This window comes from Panthera pardus, unplaced genomic scaffold (assembly GCF_024362965.1).
Source record: "Panthera pardus isolate Hobbes unplaced genomic scaffold, ASM2436296v1 HiC_scaffold_2, whole genome shotgun sequence".
Lineage (NCBI taxonomy): Eukaryota > Metazoa > Chordata > Mammalia > Carnivora > Felidae > Panthera > Panthera pardus.
The window spans coordinates 54,039,006-54,054,145 of record NW_026526765.1 but is presented as its reverse complement, the minus strand read 5'-3'; the positions used below and the strand labels follow the sequence as shown (position 1 = coordinate 54,054,145).

The 15,140-nt window shown below is 38.2% G+C and overlaps 1 protein-coding gene and 1 long non-coding RNA gene across 2 annotated transcripts in view; one reads left to right on the top strand and one right to left on the bottom strand.

Annotated features, from left to right (window-relative positions):
• The window catches only part of LOC109267449 (uncharacterized), a 52,707-nt gene that overhangs the window by 2,709 nt on the left and 34,858 nt on the right, over positions 1-15,140 (top strand). The window lies entirely within an intron of this gene.
• HMMR (hyaluronan mediated motility receptor) overlaps positions 14,119-15,140 on the bottom strand; it is a 39,874-nt gene continuing 38,852 nt past the window's right edge. Inside the window, exon 18 of the mRNA XM_019450235.2 lies at positions 14,119-14,977. Coding sequence (XP_019305780.2) covers positions 14,958-14,977 — 20 coding nt within the window. The 3' untranslated portion in view covers positions 14,119-14,957. The remainder of the gene's footprint in view (positions 14,978-15,140) is intronic.

The window sequence follows — 15,140 nt, the reverse complement described above, 5'->3', positions numbered from 1 at the left end:
TAAAAAATGAACACAATTTTGGGACACCTTGGGTGGCTCAGTCGGTTGAGTGTCCAACTCTTGGTTTTGGCTCAGGTCACGATCTCACTCACGGTTCGTGGGTTCAGGCCCCACGTGGGGCTCTGCACTGACAGTGTGGAGCCTGCTTACAATTCTCTCCCCGCACCCCCCCCCCAAAATAAATAAACTTAAAAAAAGGACACTTTGAACACATACTTAACAAAGACAGAAAATTGGTCAATAATTACATAAAAAGATGCTCAGCATATGGGAAATGCAAACTAAAATCATACTGAAATACTGTCACCGGCTAGACCCCAAGACCTGACCTTTACTACTTACCTGCTTATACCCACCGACCTTTGTCCCACATTTTTCCTTAAGCTCTTCTTTCCAGCTTATCTCTTAACTCAGGCAAAAGACCTGAAGAGCAGAGTATCCCGAAACTGCAACTACCCCTCAAGCAGTATCAAATGGTAGGGCAAAGAATCTGCAGGCCCAGACCTCCAGACAAGTTTGAGCTCAACCCCCGAATCATGCCTGTGGAAATGGACCATTGAGTGATCTGTGGGGTGACTGACAGTGATTTTTTTACAGTCTTTTTACATTTTTTACATTTACTGACAGTAAAATGACTTTACCTCATTATAATACTAAAATCTCCACCCGGCTGGGGTGGGGGGGGGGCGGTAGCGGGGAACAAGCCTCATTCACAGAACACATGTATAGGCATGTTTCCTTAAGGCGCATGCACAATCTTATGCCTGCTTCTACATATGCTGATGAGGTTCCCCTTTCTACTTGCATCCTAACCCTGAATAAAAGGAATCCATTCACCCTTGCTCAGGGACTCATGGCTTTGGAAGCTATTCCCTGTGATCTCTTTATTTGCTGCAAATAAAGTTTACTGTGTGTGACAACTCCACCTGGGGTGTAGCTCTTACCTGTGACTTACCAAGGATTGAATTTATGTTAGTTTGGTTACAATACCGTTACATACCTAATGGAATGGTTAAAATTTAAAAGACTGATAATATCGTATGCTAATAAGCATTTTCAGCAACTAGATTGCTCATTTATTGCTAGTGGGAGTATCAAATGATACAACCACTTTAGAAAACTCGTAATTTATTATAAAGTTGAACCCCTAACTCAGTAATTCTGTTTCTAGATGATCACCCAGGAGAAATTAAAGCATATGTACATAAAGACTTGTGCAAGAATATTCATGGCAGCTGAATTCAAAACAACCTAAAATTGGAAACAGCTCAAATATCCATTAATAGATGAATGGATAAGTAGATTATGCTATATTCATAGTACTGGTATCTTACTTAGCTATACAAAGAAACGAACTATATGAATGAAACTCAAAATCATTATGCTGAGTTAAGGCAGCTAGACGCAAGAGAGTATGATTCCATATATGTGAAATTCTAAAACCAGTTGAAACTAATCTATGGTAAAAGAAACTAGCTTGGGGGAAAGGTAGAGATTGATCATAAAGGCCATAAATGAACTTTCCCAAATAATGGAAATATTTTATATCTTTTTTGTTTACATTTTCTATCTTGATAGCTTAAAATTTTTTTTTTTCATTTATTTATTTTTGAGAGACAGAGATTGAGCACAAGTGGGAGAGGGGCAGAGAGACAGAAGGAGACACAGAATCTGAAGCAGGCTCCAGGCTCTGAGCTGACAGCACAGAGCCTGATGTGGGGCTCGAACTCACAAACTGTGAGATCATGACCTGAGCTGAAGTCAGATGCTCAACCGACTGAGCCACCCAGGCGCCTCTATCTTGATAGTTTTATATCTTCAATATGCTTATCAAACTATAAGAATTATGATATGGGGGAGGCTGGCTGGCTGGCTCAGTTGGTAGAGCATGTGACTCTGATCTTAGGGTCCTGAGTTCAAGCTCTATATTGGCTGTATAGAATATTTTAAAAATTAATAATAAAAATTTTTTAAAATAAAATAAGTTGCAATAGAATTTAAAAAAAGAATTAAGAGCTGTTCATTTCACTGTATTACTATATGTAATTTATACCTCAATTTCAAAACAATATCACAGTCATATTTTGGGCATTTGGGTCACAACCTTAGATTCAGTCAACAATATCCAGTATACTAGTTTGAGGTAGTGTTAACCATTGCATTGGTAGTGTTCTCTAGGATGCAAGCTATCAGCAGAAGGGGGGTGGGGGGAGGCACAAAATGTGTTTTGTTTTGCAGGACCAGTAGTTCCTGCCAAGCAGACACCTGGGTAGGTGTTTTGCCTGGTACCCCTTGTATGAGCCATTTTGAACTAATTTGGAACACACAATTCCCCCTGAGCTGTCCTGAAGTTACCTTTAGCTCATTATAATACTAAGATCTCCTCCAATGGGTGGGGTTTTCCACCAGTTTTTGAACATACAATGTATGTTCTAACATGTTGACGTGCTAGGCATGTGCAATTGAACCAGAGTACCTAAGTGATAGAATATGCATATATGTTCCTTAATGCACATGCAAGCTCCCTGCCACTGCCCCCTAATACACTGAATAAAAGCTTCCTGTACTAACCCCATAGGGAGATAATGCTTTGAGAGCTATCCACCCCCAACCCCCTCCTAACTTGTAACAAGTAACAAAAAGATCTTTGCTTTCAAGGCTTCTTTGGATTGTGTTCCATTTCCACCCCTTGAGTTCTGTTACAGTACAAATGATGAACTAAATGGACAGTATTTAAATTTCTAAACTCATTAGGACCTAAGAAATGTAAACTTTTTCCTTGATAGGATATGCACACTTTTTTCAAGTTTAAGAAATAGATCTCTAAATTATAATGAATGATACCCCAAGGGCAAGAGCAAGGATTTTTGTTGCTTCTGTTTTATAACCTCCTCTTACCTCCCCACTCCTCCATTTTAATTTTTATTTATTTTTAATTTTATTTATTTATTTAGAGAGAGAGAGAGCAGGGGAGGGGCAGAAAGAGTGGGTGAGAGAGAATCCCAAGCAGGCTCATGCTGTCAGCACAGAGTCCAACCCAGGGATCTATCTCATGACTGTGAGATATGACCTGAGCCAAAATCAAGAGTCAGAAGCTTAACTGGCTGAGCCACCCAGGCGCCCCTCCTCTCTACTTTTAGAATACACTTTGATTCCACTATCTCAGATGTTCCCATCTCTGTGACTCTAATACCTACATGAATGACTCTGTCCTAAGCTATGTTTTCCCATTTCCAGATGCCTAAAAGGTATCTTACCTGTATGTTCCTCTGGTATATCAAACTCACAGGTCCAAGAAACTAAAAGTAAATTTAATATTAATTCATCATCTTGTCCTCCAAATCCGATCTTCCTCTTAACCCTGAGGTTTGTGAGAAAGATACTTTTTATACTAATTAACTCATAGACTCAAATATGCATATGGGGATTTATTAAGGAATAAAGATAAATTAGAATTTAATCATTAAAACAACATGGTTGTTTCCTGGTTTCCTACCTCACTTGTACTAAAATTAGTTATTTTTAAGGGTTTCATAAATGTTTATTTATTTATTTTGAGAGAGAATGAGAGTGGGGGAGGGCCAGAGAGAGAGGGAGAGAATCCCAAGCAGGCTCCATGCCATCAATGCACAGCGTGACAGGGGCTCAATCTCATGAACCGAAATCAAGAGTTGGGTGCTGAGTCTCAACTGACTGAGCCACCTAGGTGCCCCATTAAAATAAATTAAACATATTAAACATATTAACATATTTAAAAAGTTTAAAATGTGGGGAAAAATTAATAGAGGAAAATGTATATAATAATCTTGGAGGGAGGAAGTCTTTTATGAGCATATCATAAAATTCAGAAACCAACAGTGAAAATATCAACAAAGTAGACTATATAGATTTTAGTATATATCTGCATAACAACAATAGCAATAATAATAGTGATAATTATCCAAGTCAAAAGACAAACTGGGAGAAAATATATATGATGCATGAGAAATCAAGAGCTAATTGCTATGCTATATAAGGAAGCTTGAAAGTCAGGGGGAAAAGAAAAAACCTTAAAAGTCAACCTTTTAAAGTGTAGAATTCAGGGTGCCTGAGTGGCTCAGTGGGTTAAGTGTCTCACTCTTGATTTTGGCTCAGGTCATGACCTCCGGGTTGGTGAGTTTAAGCCCGGAATTGTGTTCTGTGCCTACAGTGAGGAGACTGCTTGGGATTCTTCCTCACTCCCTCTCTCTCTGCCCCTCCCCCGCTCACATTCTCTGTCTCTCTCAAAATAAAATAAACTTTAAAAATAAACTTAAAAAAAAAAATAAAGTGTAGAATTCAATGGTTTTCAGTATATCCAGAGCTGTGAAACCACCACCACTCTCCAGGAAACATTGCCAAATTCTTGGAAGTGGCCACTGAATTTCACAGGTTAGTGGAGGAGGGGTACAAAAGTTCAACCAAAGGATGAGAGAAAGGAATGGAAGATAAAGATGAGCTCAATATTGTAGAAAACTCTTCCAAACACTGGGAAGGGGTAAAGGCATGGGAGTGGGGGCGGATTTAATACCCAAGAAAGACTGTGAGTTTTGTTTGCCCTGTTTTTTGCTTAGTTTTAAAAGGTCTACTATTAGAGTATGTTTGTATAACAAGGAGTGTGATCAATTAATTGATAGGAGGTATTATGGGTTAAGTTATGCCTCCCAGAATGACATGTTGAAGTCCTAATCCACAGCACCTCAGAATGTGACCTTGTTTGAAAATAAGGTTGTTGTCCAATTCATATTTATGGAGACAGGGATGTAGAATTCTCCTGAAGGGAGACACTGCAAGTCTCGTGGTTTAGTCTGCCATCAGTGGAGTGGAGAAGTATAATCCTGCCCCTGGGATTACTGTATTTTGAACAATAATACAAGGTACTGCAAGGAATAAAGGCAAGAGAATCTGAGGACACATATATTCAGTAGGAAAATTTAAAAGAGGAAAGATGAGGAAGTCCTGCCCATCTGTCTCAGTTTTCAGTTAAGTGTGTGGTAATATCGTCAGCTGGGGGTGATGAGGAAGGAGGGATACATGAGTCAGAACTTTGAGAAGAAGCCTCAAAATGAACGAAAATTGTACATAAGTAAGTTTTTAGCTAATGCAGATTTTTTGGGGGGGGGGGCGGGTCTTTGTGTCATCTAATGTAGGAGGATTTTAAAAACTTTTTAATTATAAAAATTTTCAAACTTACAGAAAAATTTAGAGAAGAGTTTAATGAACAAACAGCCTTGTACTTTCTACCTAAGCTCTACAATTGTTTATTTTGCTATACTTGCTTTCTCTATATATATTTGAAATTAAATTTGTTTTTCTGAAACACTTCAAAATAAGTTGTAGACATCATGACATTTTACTCTATGTCATGACATTTTAGTCTTATTAAAAACATCAGCATTCATTTTCTAAAAATAAGGTCAGTCTATCATATGACTACAATACCATTGTCACACTTAGGAAGATTCATAATTCCATATTATCATCTACATTGTAATTTCTCTAATTGTTCCAAGAATGTATTTTATACCTTAAAAAAAAAAAAAAAAAAACAAACATACCACCAAGGTCTGCACATTTTCACATTTTGTTTGCTTTATTCATCTCCTTTTTTTTTTTTTTCCTTAAGACTGCTTTTAGAGTGGTTTTAGGTTCATAGGAAAAATGAGCGGAAGGTACAGAAATTCCCCTTATGCCCCCTGCCAGCCCCTTGTACCTCACAGTTGCAGTGTCCCTCATTATCCACATCCCCCACAAGAGTGGTACATTTGTTACAGTGCATGAACCTACACTGACACTTTGCAATCACCCAAAGTCACAATTTACATTAGTTGACTCTTGGTGTGGTACATTCTGTGGATTTAAACATATCTATCTTTGTGGTACCATACAGGGCGTTTTCACTGCCCTAAAAATCCTCCGGGTTCCACCTATTCATCCCTTTCCTCCCCCAGTCGGCTCCTGGCAACCATTGATCTTTTTGTCTCCATAGTTTTGTCTTTTCCAGAATGTCACATAGTTAGAATTGTACAGTAGATAGTCTTTCCAGGTTGGCTTCTCTTACTAATATGGATTTGTTTTCTCCATGGCTTTTTATGGCTATGTGGCTCATTCTTTTTAGCCCTGATTAATATTCCATTGTCTGGATGTACCACAATGTATTTATACCTTCATCTAGGTAGTTTCCAACTTTGGGCAAATATGAATAAAGCTGCTGCAAACTTTTGTGTGCAGGTTTTTGTGTGAACAGTCATACTCCCCACTGTTTCCTGCCCCCTACCCCGCCCCTCTCCCTGCCCATCACATTGGGTTTTTGAAGAGACGATACCCAGTTACCTGATGATTTTCTTCAAGCATTCATATAATACTTCACTAACCTTGTATTTTCTGTAGAGTGATTTTTTTCCTTTGGAGACTTGATTAGATTATAGTGCTGCGTATGCATATTGTATCATATTAGGAGGCACCTGACAAAAAGTCATCCCAATATTAGTGGTGTCTTACCATTTGGTAGAGTGTATATATATTTGGTATATATATATATATATATATATATATATATATATATATATATAGTTTAGTTTGTTTGTTTGTTTATTTATTTATTTATTTATTTATTTATTTATTGTTAGTAATCTCTACACCCGATGTGGGGCTCAAACTCATGACCCCAAGATCAAGAGTCACACACTCCACCGACTAAGCCAGCCAGGTGCCCCTGGTGGCACATTTTTTCACCATTTACAATTAATAACTAATCTTTGGGGTCCCACTTTCGAACCTGTAAGTATCCTGTAACCTAACAACTTTCACCTAATTGCCTCCATTGATGTTACTCAGCTAAGTCAATGAGTATATGGAGGTGGCAAAGTCCATAAGACTTAATGAGATTGTCTAGGGACAGAATGTTGATAAAGAAGAGAAGAGAGTCCAGGTTCAACCTTACTCCCTCCAATAATCACAAGTCAGGTAAAAGATGGTGCAGTAAAGGAGTGAGAAAAGCAGCAGTTAGGTGAAAGGAAAACCAAATACATGGCATTGGCTCTATGGAAAACAGAGCATTTCAAGAATTCACTGGAGAAATTGCCAGTAGTTTTGCAGAGGACTGGGGACAGAAACGAAACTACAGTGGGTTAGAATGAGAAAGACAAGGCAGAAAGAACTTACTACGTACCTTTTTCACAGGTGGCTTTAAATATCTCTAGCCTGGGGCGCCTGGGTGGCTCAGTCAGTTAAGTGTTCAACTTCCACTCAGGTCAAGATTTCATGGTTCCTGACTTTGAGCCCTGCATTGGGCTCTGTGCTGACAGCTCAGAGCCTGGAGCCTGCTTCAGAGTCTGCGTCTCCTTCTCTCTCTGCCCCTCCCCTGCTTGCACTCTGTCTCTCTCTCAAAAATAAATTTAAAAAATACTAAAAAAAAAAAAAAAATCTCTAGCTTGTGCTCGTCAATAAGCACAACTTACTGTTTTTCAAAGATTTTACATTTATTTGTCTTCCTTTGGTCATCTCTCTGAATATGAGCTTTAAAGTATTGTGAAGTAAGGTAAGATTTTGAAATCTTAATCTTTGAAATTTTTTAAAAATTTTATTTCTCGTAGCACTCTCTTAATTTTCTCCTACCCACCTTGCAGCATCCATAGAGCCAGAATTAGGATGGTTTAAGTGAAAATACACAAAATAGCAAATATTTGCCCTGCTGTTGTTATTGTCTTGAATGTACAGCTAATGAGGATTATGAAGTGGATGGGGGTAAAATAGGCTCAGTCCTTTTTCCTGACTCAGGGAGAAGAGGTAAACATTGTGACTGAGATGGGAAGGGAGGGTATTGGATGGAGCCTCTGTCATGATAGTCTCCAGAAAATCTAGTTGACAAAAATTTGATTGAAGATCAAGGCTCAGGTGACTCCTAATTTAAAGGAATATTGGGGACACCTGGGGGGCTAAGACGTTGAGCGTCTGACTTCTGGCTCAGGACCCTGATCTCAGGGTTCGTGAGTTTGAGCTCAGCATTAACTCTGCTGTAAGAACAGAGCCTGCTTTGGATCCGTATTTCCTTCTCTCTCTGCCCCTCTCCCAAACTCTCTCTCTCTCTCTCTCTCTCTCTCTCAAAAATAAATACATAACTAAAACATTGAAAAAGACGAATGTTGAATGAGTTAGACCCGGAGTCTCAACAAAAACTTTTGTAAAGAGAGTGGATGTCTCCATGTCTCTAGGTTCTGGGGCCTTCTGTTTTACATTGCCATCACTTTTTGGGCCCCCACCCTATTTTCAGGGGATATTTCCATAGAAATCATGAATAACAGCAAAAAGAGAGGATCTGGAGGGACGGTTCCAGGGATGGTGAGAAAGGAGGCAGGGCATTCCAAACTGTGGACAATGCTTTCTTGTCAGTAGTGTGAGCATGAACTGGTATTTAAGGTTAAGGGCTAATGTGGATATATAGGGCCTGAGCTGAAGTACACATTGTGCTTAATTCCCAAGCCCAGGCTTCTGATCACTCGAATTTTCACCTGTCAGCCTCAGAAGACACAGACCAGATCCTGCATGTTCCTGGCAGGCAGCATGCCAAAACCCTTGAAGCAAAAGCCTAAAGGATTAAAACAGTCCAAAGTTCAGCCCTTTCCTTCTACAGATACCACATCCACACCTTCAGTACATCCTAGCCTGGCACTCCCTCAGAAATGTAATCCATTCATTTCACAGCTGATTTCTGAAAGGTCTGAACACTCTTCCCTTGATATACTTCTCTTTGGGGAGATCTGGGGCTGGGATGATGATGATGATGATTTTTGGCAACAGTACGGAAAGGTAATGTCACTGGCCTCTCACTCATGTAGTCCTTGATAGAATCCACTGTTAGAGTCATTTATTACCTTCTGTACCTCTATCTTATTATTAAAGCTGTGCTACTTTTTCTTTAGCATAATGAAATCAGTTTGTAACTATATGCGCATAAGTGTGATTCTTTCTCCCTAGACTGAAAGCTCTGTGAAGATAGGAACTGTCTTCATACATTTCTGTAGTCTCTGGCATAGTGATTATTAAAAAAAAACCTTGGTGGTTGTTTTTTGGTTTTTGTTTTTTTTTTTTTTGAGAGAGAGAGAGAGAGAGAGAGAGCGAGCACAAGTTGGGGAGGGGCAGAGAGAGGAGACAGAGAATCCAAAGCAGCCTCCAAAGCTGAGCTGTCAGCACAGAGCCCAACACAGGGCTTGAACTCACAAACCATGAGATCATGACCTGAGCTGAAGGTGGATGCTTAACCAACTGAGCCACCCAGGCGCCCCAACCTTGGTAGTTGTTACATGACTGGTCAATAAGGATCAGTTACCATCTGCACACTCACCATTCCCAGATGTGTATGTGTTGTCCAGAGCCTTCTCCTGAGGACCTGTATATACAAGATTCTACCTGATATCTCCACCTCAAACTCAGTATGTTCCAAACCAAATGTGTTTACTTCACTTGGCAAATGGGGTCTTTCACCCAAGTTCTTTATCTCAGGGAATACCAAGGTCACTCATCCATTGTCCAAACCAGGCTATGGGCCATCTTCTGCTTTTATTTAGACTATTATCTTTTTTTCTTCTTTAAAAAAAAATTTTTTTTTTAATGTTTATTTGTTTCTGAGAGAGACAGAGAGAGAGAGAGAGACACAGAGAGAGAGAGAGAGAGAGAGAGACAGAGCATGAGCTGAGGAGGGGCAGAGACAGAGGGAGACACAGAATCCGAAGCAGGCTCCAGGCTCCTAGCTGTCAGCTCAGAGCCTGATGTGGGGATTGAACCCATGAACCATGAGATCATGACCTGAGCCAAAGTGGGACACTTAACCGATGAGCCACCCAGGCACCCCTTTTTCTTCTTTTCCTAAAGTAAATAGACAGTATCTAACACATACTAGGTACCAGTAAATATTACTGGATAAATGATCTGACTTCTGGTCTATTCCCACAGAATTAATTTTCCATGCAGCAGAGTGACATTCAAAAACATATCTGATGCCCTTTAATAGCTCACCATTGTCCATAGGTTAAAGTTCAATGTGGGGCTTGAACTCATGACCCTGAGATCAAGAGTCAGATGCTTTACTGACTGAGCTAACTAGGCACCCCAAAGATCAAATTTCTTGTGTTTTCTCCTTGTGATTTGCGCAGTCAGATCTACTTATCCTTGCAGTTTAACTTCTTGCCATTTTTCTACTGGTGATATTGAATGTTGTTTCTCAAATGTGCCAAACTCTTGTACTTTCCCATTTGATGTTGCATTTCCAGTGAATCCTCGTATCTATGATCCTTCTTTATCTGACTCACCCCTACCCATTTCTTCAGGTCCTGGGTCGTGCTTACCTCCTGACCTGACTTGGATGGGCTTACAGACTCCACTAGGTTACTAAGTACTTTGCAAAGTAAGATCTTAGTTAACCCCTTAGCTCATCAGGGACTGTATTGCCTTTTGCTACCAAACAATTTTACAGGGAATATTCTTATACTGAAGGCTTTGTATAGATATCTGAAAGACAAAGTCCTGGGAGAAAATTTCTGGGTCAAAGAACACATGTTTTTTTTTACTTTAACAGATACTGTCCAGTTGATTTTTAGTAATGTATCTATAGTGTATCATCATAGTTTTTTAAAATCAGGTTTTAAAAAAGTTTATTTATTTTTGAGAGAGAGAGAGTGTGCATGAGTGGAGTGGGACAGAGAGGGGGAGAGAATCTCAAGCAGGCTCTCCACTGTCAGCCAGACCCCAACGTGGGGCTTGAACCATAAACCATGAGATCACGACCTGAACTGAAATCAAGAGTCAGCTGCTTAACTGACTGAGCGACCCAGGTACCCCTATCATCATATTTTTGGATCATTGTTAATCTGATATGGAAGTATCGGCATTTCATTTTACTTTACATTTCTTGGATAATAAGTAAGATTATCTTTTCAAAATTAAAGAACATTCACATTTCTTCTAGGTTCTGTCTGCATAGATCTTGCCTACTTTTGGACTTTTAGTGTTATCCTTATTCATTTATAGAACTCTCTAATCAAAAGAAATTCTGCTTTGCCTATCATATGTGTTTGTCCTTTGATTATGGAACTTCTCTTCATCCAGATTCTTTTACTTTTTATGAAATCACAGCTGTATTTTGGGGCTTCATAGTCTTTACAAAATTTCTCCATTTTGAAATTATAAAGACACTCACATTATCTTGTACTATGATTAGATTTTTAAATTTAATCTGTATTTTATTTTTGGTTTGAAAGTGAGGTGAAATATACAACTTCTTTCCTCTATATGGAAAGCCAGTCATCCTGAAACTATTTATTGAATAACCTACATTTTGAGGAAATTCCACCATCGATTATTTCTATTTTATTTAAGTAGAAATAGCTATCAGTGGCTAAGAGGGAGATGCTGAAGTCTGAGGTTTGAGGAAAATTAAAAATGGGAAAGAGGGGTGACTGGTTGGCTCAGTATGCAGAGCATGTGAATTTTAGTCTCAGGGTCATTAGTTTGAGCCTCATGTTTGGTGTGGAGCCTACCTAAAAAAAAAAAAAAAAAAAAAAAAAAGGGAAAGAAAAAGAAACACAGAATTGTTTGGTGACATCAAGAGCCTACTTAAGGTTGGAAAGCGGGACATGGTCACTACCTTTAATATTAGTGGATTTTATTTAGTACTGTTCAACAGTCTGGGTACAAAAGCATAAGATACAGACAACTGAATTTGTGCAGTGTTGAATTTTAACAGGAATGTGGAAGGAAATACACAAAAAGATAGAGTAATGGACCGTTACACCTAACATAAATAGTAAAGTGAATTAAACAGAAGGTGGTCTGGTAAGAATTTTAGGATCAATTATCGTCCTAATTGCTGTTATTTATTTTGCCTACAAATCTATAATTTGGGTATTTATTTTGCCCATGAATCTGTAATTTGGGTAGGGATCAGCCCAGGCCATTCATTGCTGTTCCACATCACCTGGGGCAGTTGGCTTGAAGGAAGGGAATCAACAAAAGATGGCTGGATTCCAAGATCAAGTGTCCAAGAACACCTTGGAAATACTGTATCATCTTTGATGACTGTGGTAAACAAAACAATGGTTCTTTCAATGATGTCCACATAGTAATCTCTGGAACCTATGAATATTACTTTACATGAAAAAAGGAACTTTCCAGATATTATTAGAGACTTTGAGATGGGAAGATTATACTTGATCAACTCTGTGGGTCCAATATAATCAAAAGGTCCTTAGATGGAAGGAGGAAGGTCAGAGTAAGAAAGATGTGACAATTGAAGCAGGGGTTGGAGTGATGCTTTGAAGATGGAGGAAGGAGATATGGGCCAAGGAATGCAGGCAGCCACTAGAAGTTAGAAAAGACATGAAAATAGATTTGTCCCTAGAGCCTTCAGAAGGGACACAGCCCCACCAACATCTATTTTTTGGCTTCATAACACTCATTGTAGACGTCTGACCTCCAGAATTATTATATAATAAATTTGTGTTCTTTAAAGCCACTAATTTTGTGTTGTTATAGCAGTAAGGCAGGGTTTCTTTCTTTTTTTTTTTTTTTTTAACGTTTATTTATTTTTGAGACAGAGAGAGACAGAGCATGAACGGGGGAGGGGCAGAGAGAGAGGGAGACACAGAATCTGAAACAGGCTCCAGGCTCTGAGCTGTCAGCACAGAGCCCGACGCGGGGCTCGAACTCACAGACCGTGAGATCATGACCTGAGCCGAAGTCAGACGCTTAACCGACCAAGCCACCCAGGCGCCCCGGTTTCTTTCTTTTTTAAAGGCCAAATAATATTCCATTGTATGTATTTCCTTTATCCATTCATCTGTCAGTGGACGTTTAGGTTGTTTCCATAGCTTGGCTAATGTGAATAATACTGCAATGGACACAGAAGTGCAAATACCTTCTTGTGATTCTCATTTCAATTCTTTTGGATAAATATTCAGAAGTGGGGTTGCTGAATCACATGGTAGTTCTATTTTAAATTTTTTGAGGAACCTCTATACTATTTTCCATAGTGGCTACACTATTTTACCTTCTCACCAACAACTGTACAATTGTTCTAATCACTGGGTTCTACTCCTGAAACCAATACTACACTGTATGTTAACTAACTTGAATTTAAATAAATAAATAAACCACAAAAAACAAGGGTCCTAATGCTTCCATATCCTAATATTTACTTTTTTTTTTTTGATAATAACCATCCTAACAGGTGTGAAATATTGTCTCTTTGTGATGACTAGTGATTCTGAGCATCTCTTCCTATGGCTGTTGAACACTTGTATGTCTTCTTTGGAGAAATAACTATTCAAATTCTTTAGCAATTTTTACATTATATTATTATTTTGCTATCGCGTTGTAATTTCTTACACATTTTGAAAATTAACCCCTTTGATGTACAGTTTGCAAATATTTTCTTGAATTCTATAGGTTCTTTTCACTTTGTTGTTTCTTTTGTCATGCAGAAAATTTAGTTGGATGTAGTCCCACTTATCCACTTTGCTTTTGTTGCCTGTGACTTTTGGTATGAGAAATCAGCACTAAGACCAATGTCATGAAGATTTCCTATTACATTTCTTCTAGCTGTTTTATACTTTAAGGTTTTTGAGATGATTTTTATATATGGTTCGTTCTTTTGCACTTAGATATATTTCTGAAGATATTATCCTTTCTCTACTTATATTCTTGGCACTCTCAACTAGTTTCTGGATTTCTCACAAGGGGAATTTGTCTATGTATTATTGCTGAATCAGTATGTCCGTGGGGAGAAGGCAGGTCCAAGGGTTCTATTCTGCCATCTTGCTAATGTCATGTCTCAGTATGGTATGTTTTAAAATTGCTTTAATTTTCACTTATTTTTGTCTTTATATTTGAAGTGCATTTTTTTTTATAATTTCTATATTTCTTCAGAACTGTGGCTTATAATATCATACCAACTTTGTACATCAGTTATGTTAGATGACGATTCACCATTTCTACATAATATACTACCAAGAATGATTCTGGGGACAAGATAGAGAGGGGAGAGCAGAGACAATAAATATACCTTAAATAGAAGCATTAATGTAACTTCATATAATACAAGTTGAATAATTGGGTAAATGACTTAATGTGTGATTTTATTTCATATTACAAAAATATTAACCAAGCAGCCAGTAGTCAGATGGCAAGCACTCTATAACAAATTCTGTTGAGGTTATGAGCATAGGTTTTCAGAGTGTTACTGAATCTAAGAATTGACTGCAGAGTTTGTTAAAAATGTGTATTTTCAAGCTAAACACCAGATTCTAATTTAGTAGGACTGAGATAGAGTCTAGGAATCCACAAATTGTTGACCAACTTAGTGACCCTGGTAGGAGACAAAGAGATTACTATGGAGTTAGGCATACACTTATTTCTTATTTGAACTGGAAAAATGGATGATGGGTATGATAGAATGAACCTTGTTAGACAATCAACGGAGAGGCAGGAACGGGCCAACGTGTTTTAGCCTAGCTTAAGAGGCTCAGATTAGAAAAGGCCTCCAGTATCACACCAAAAAACCTATGGATTTGAATCTTGAAACCAAATAAGGTTTCAGAGTAGGGGAATAATAATCTGAGTGATTTTTAAAGGAACGTTGATTTGCTGGGATGAGTTGTAAAGATGGAAGGCCAGTGAGGTTTAGAATGAGGTGATAAAGGTAAGCATCAAGGGGAGGTACAGACAATAGAAAAAAAAAGTCAGAAGTCATATTGGTAAAAATGTTGAACTTCCATTTACATATGTAAGCATAGGAAGTTAATATTAAATACATTAAAAATACTCATTACAAACATAACAGTAACAGCAACAATAGCAATAACAGTAATAAAAATAGTAAGAATGAAATAATCTTTAACAGGTCTTTCAGATGTTTACTCGCATCATTCTTGAAACTCCACAGGAGCTCAACAGCAGTTTGTATTGCCTGGAAGAATTATTAAAAAGAGGTGTTAGTAATCTACGTTGAAACTAATCTGTCAGCCATTATAAACTAAAAACAGGCATTTCCATCTTCTGTAAGGCAGGTGAAGCAATATTTTGTACCATAATTATATTTTTTCATTCACCATTAAAAAAAAAGTTTATTT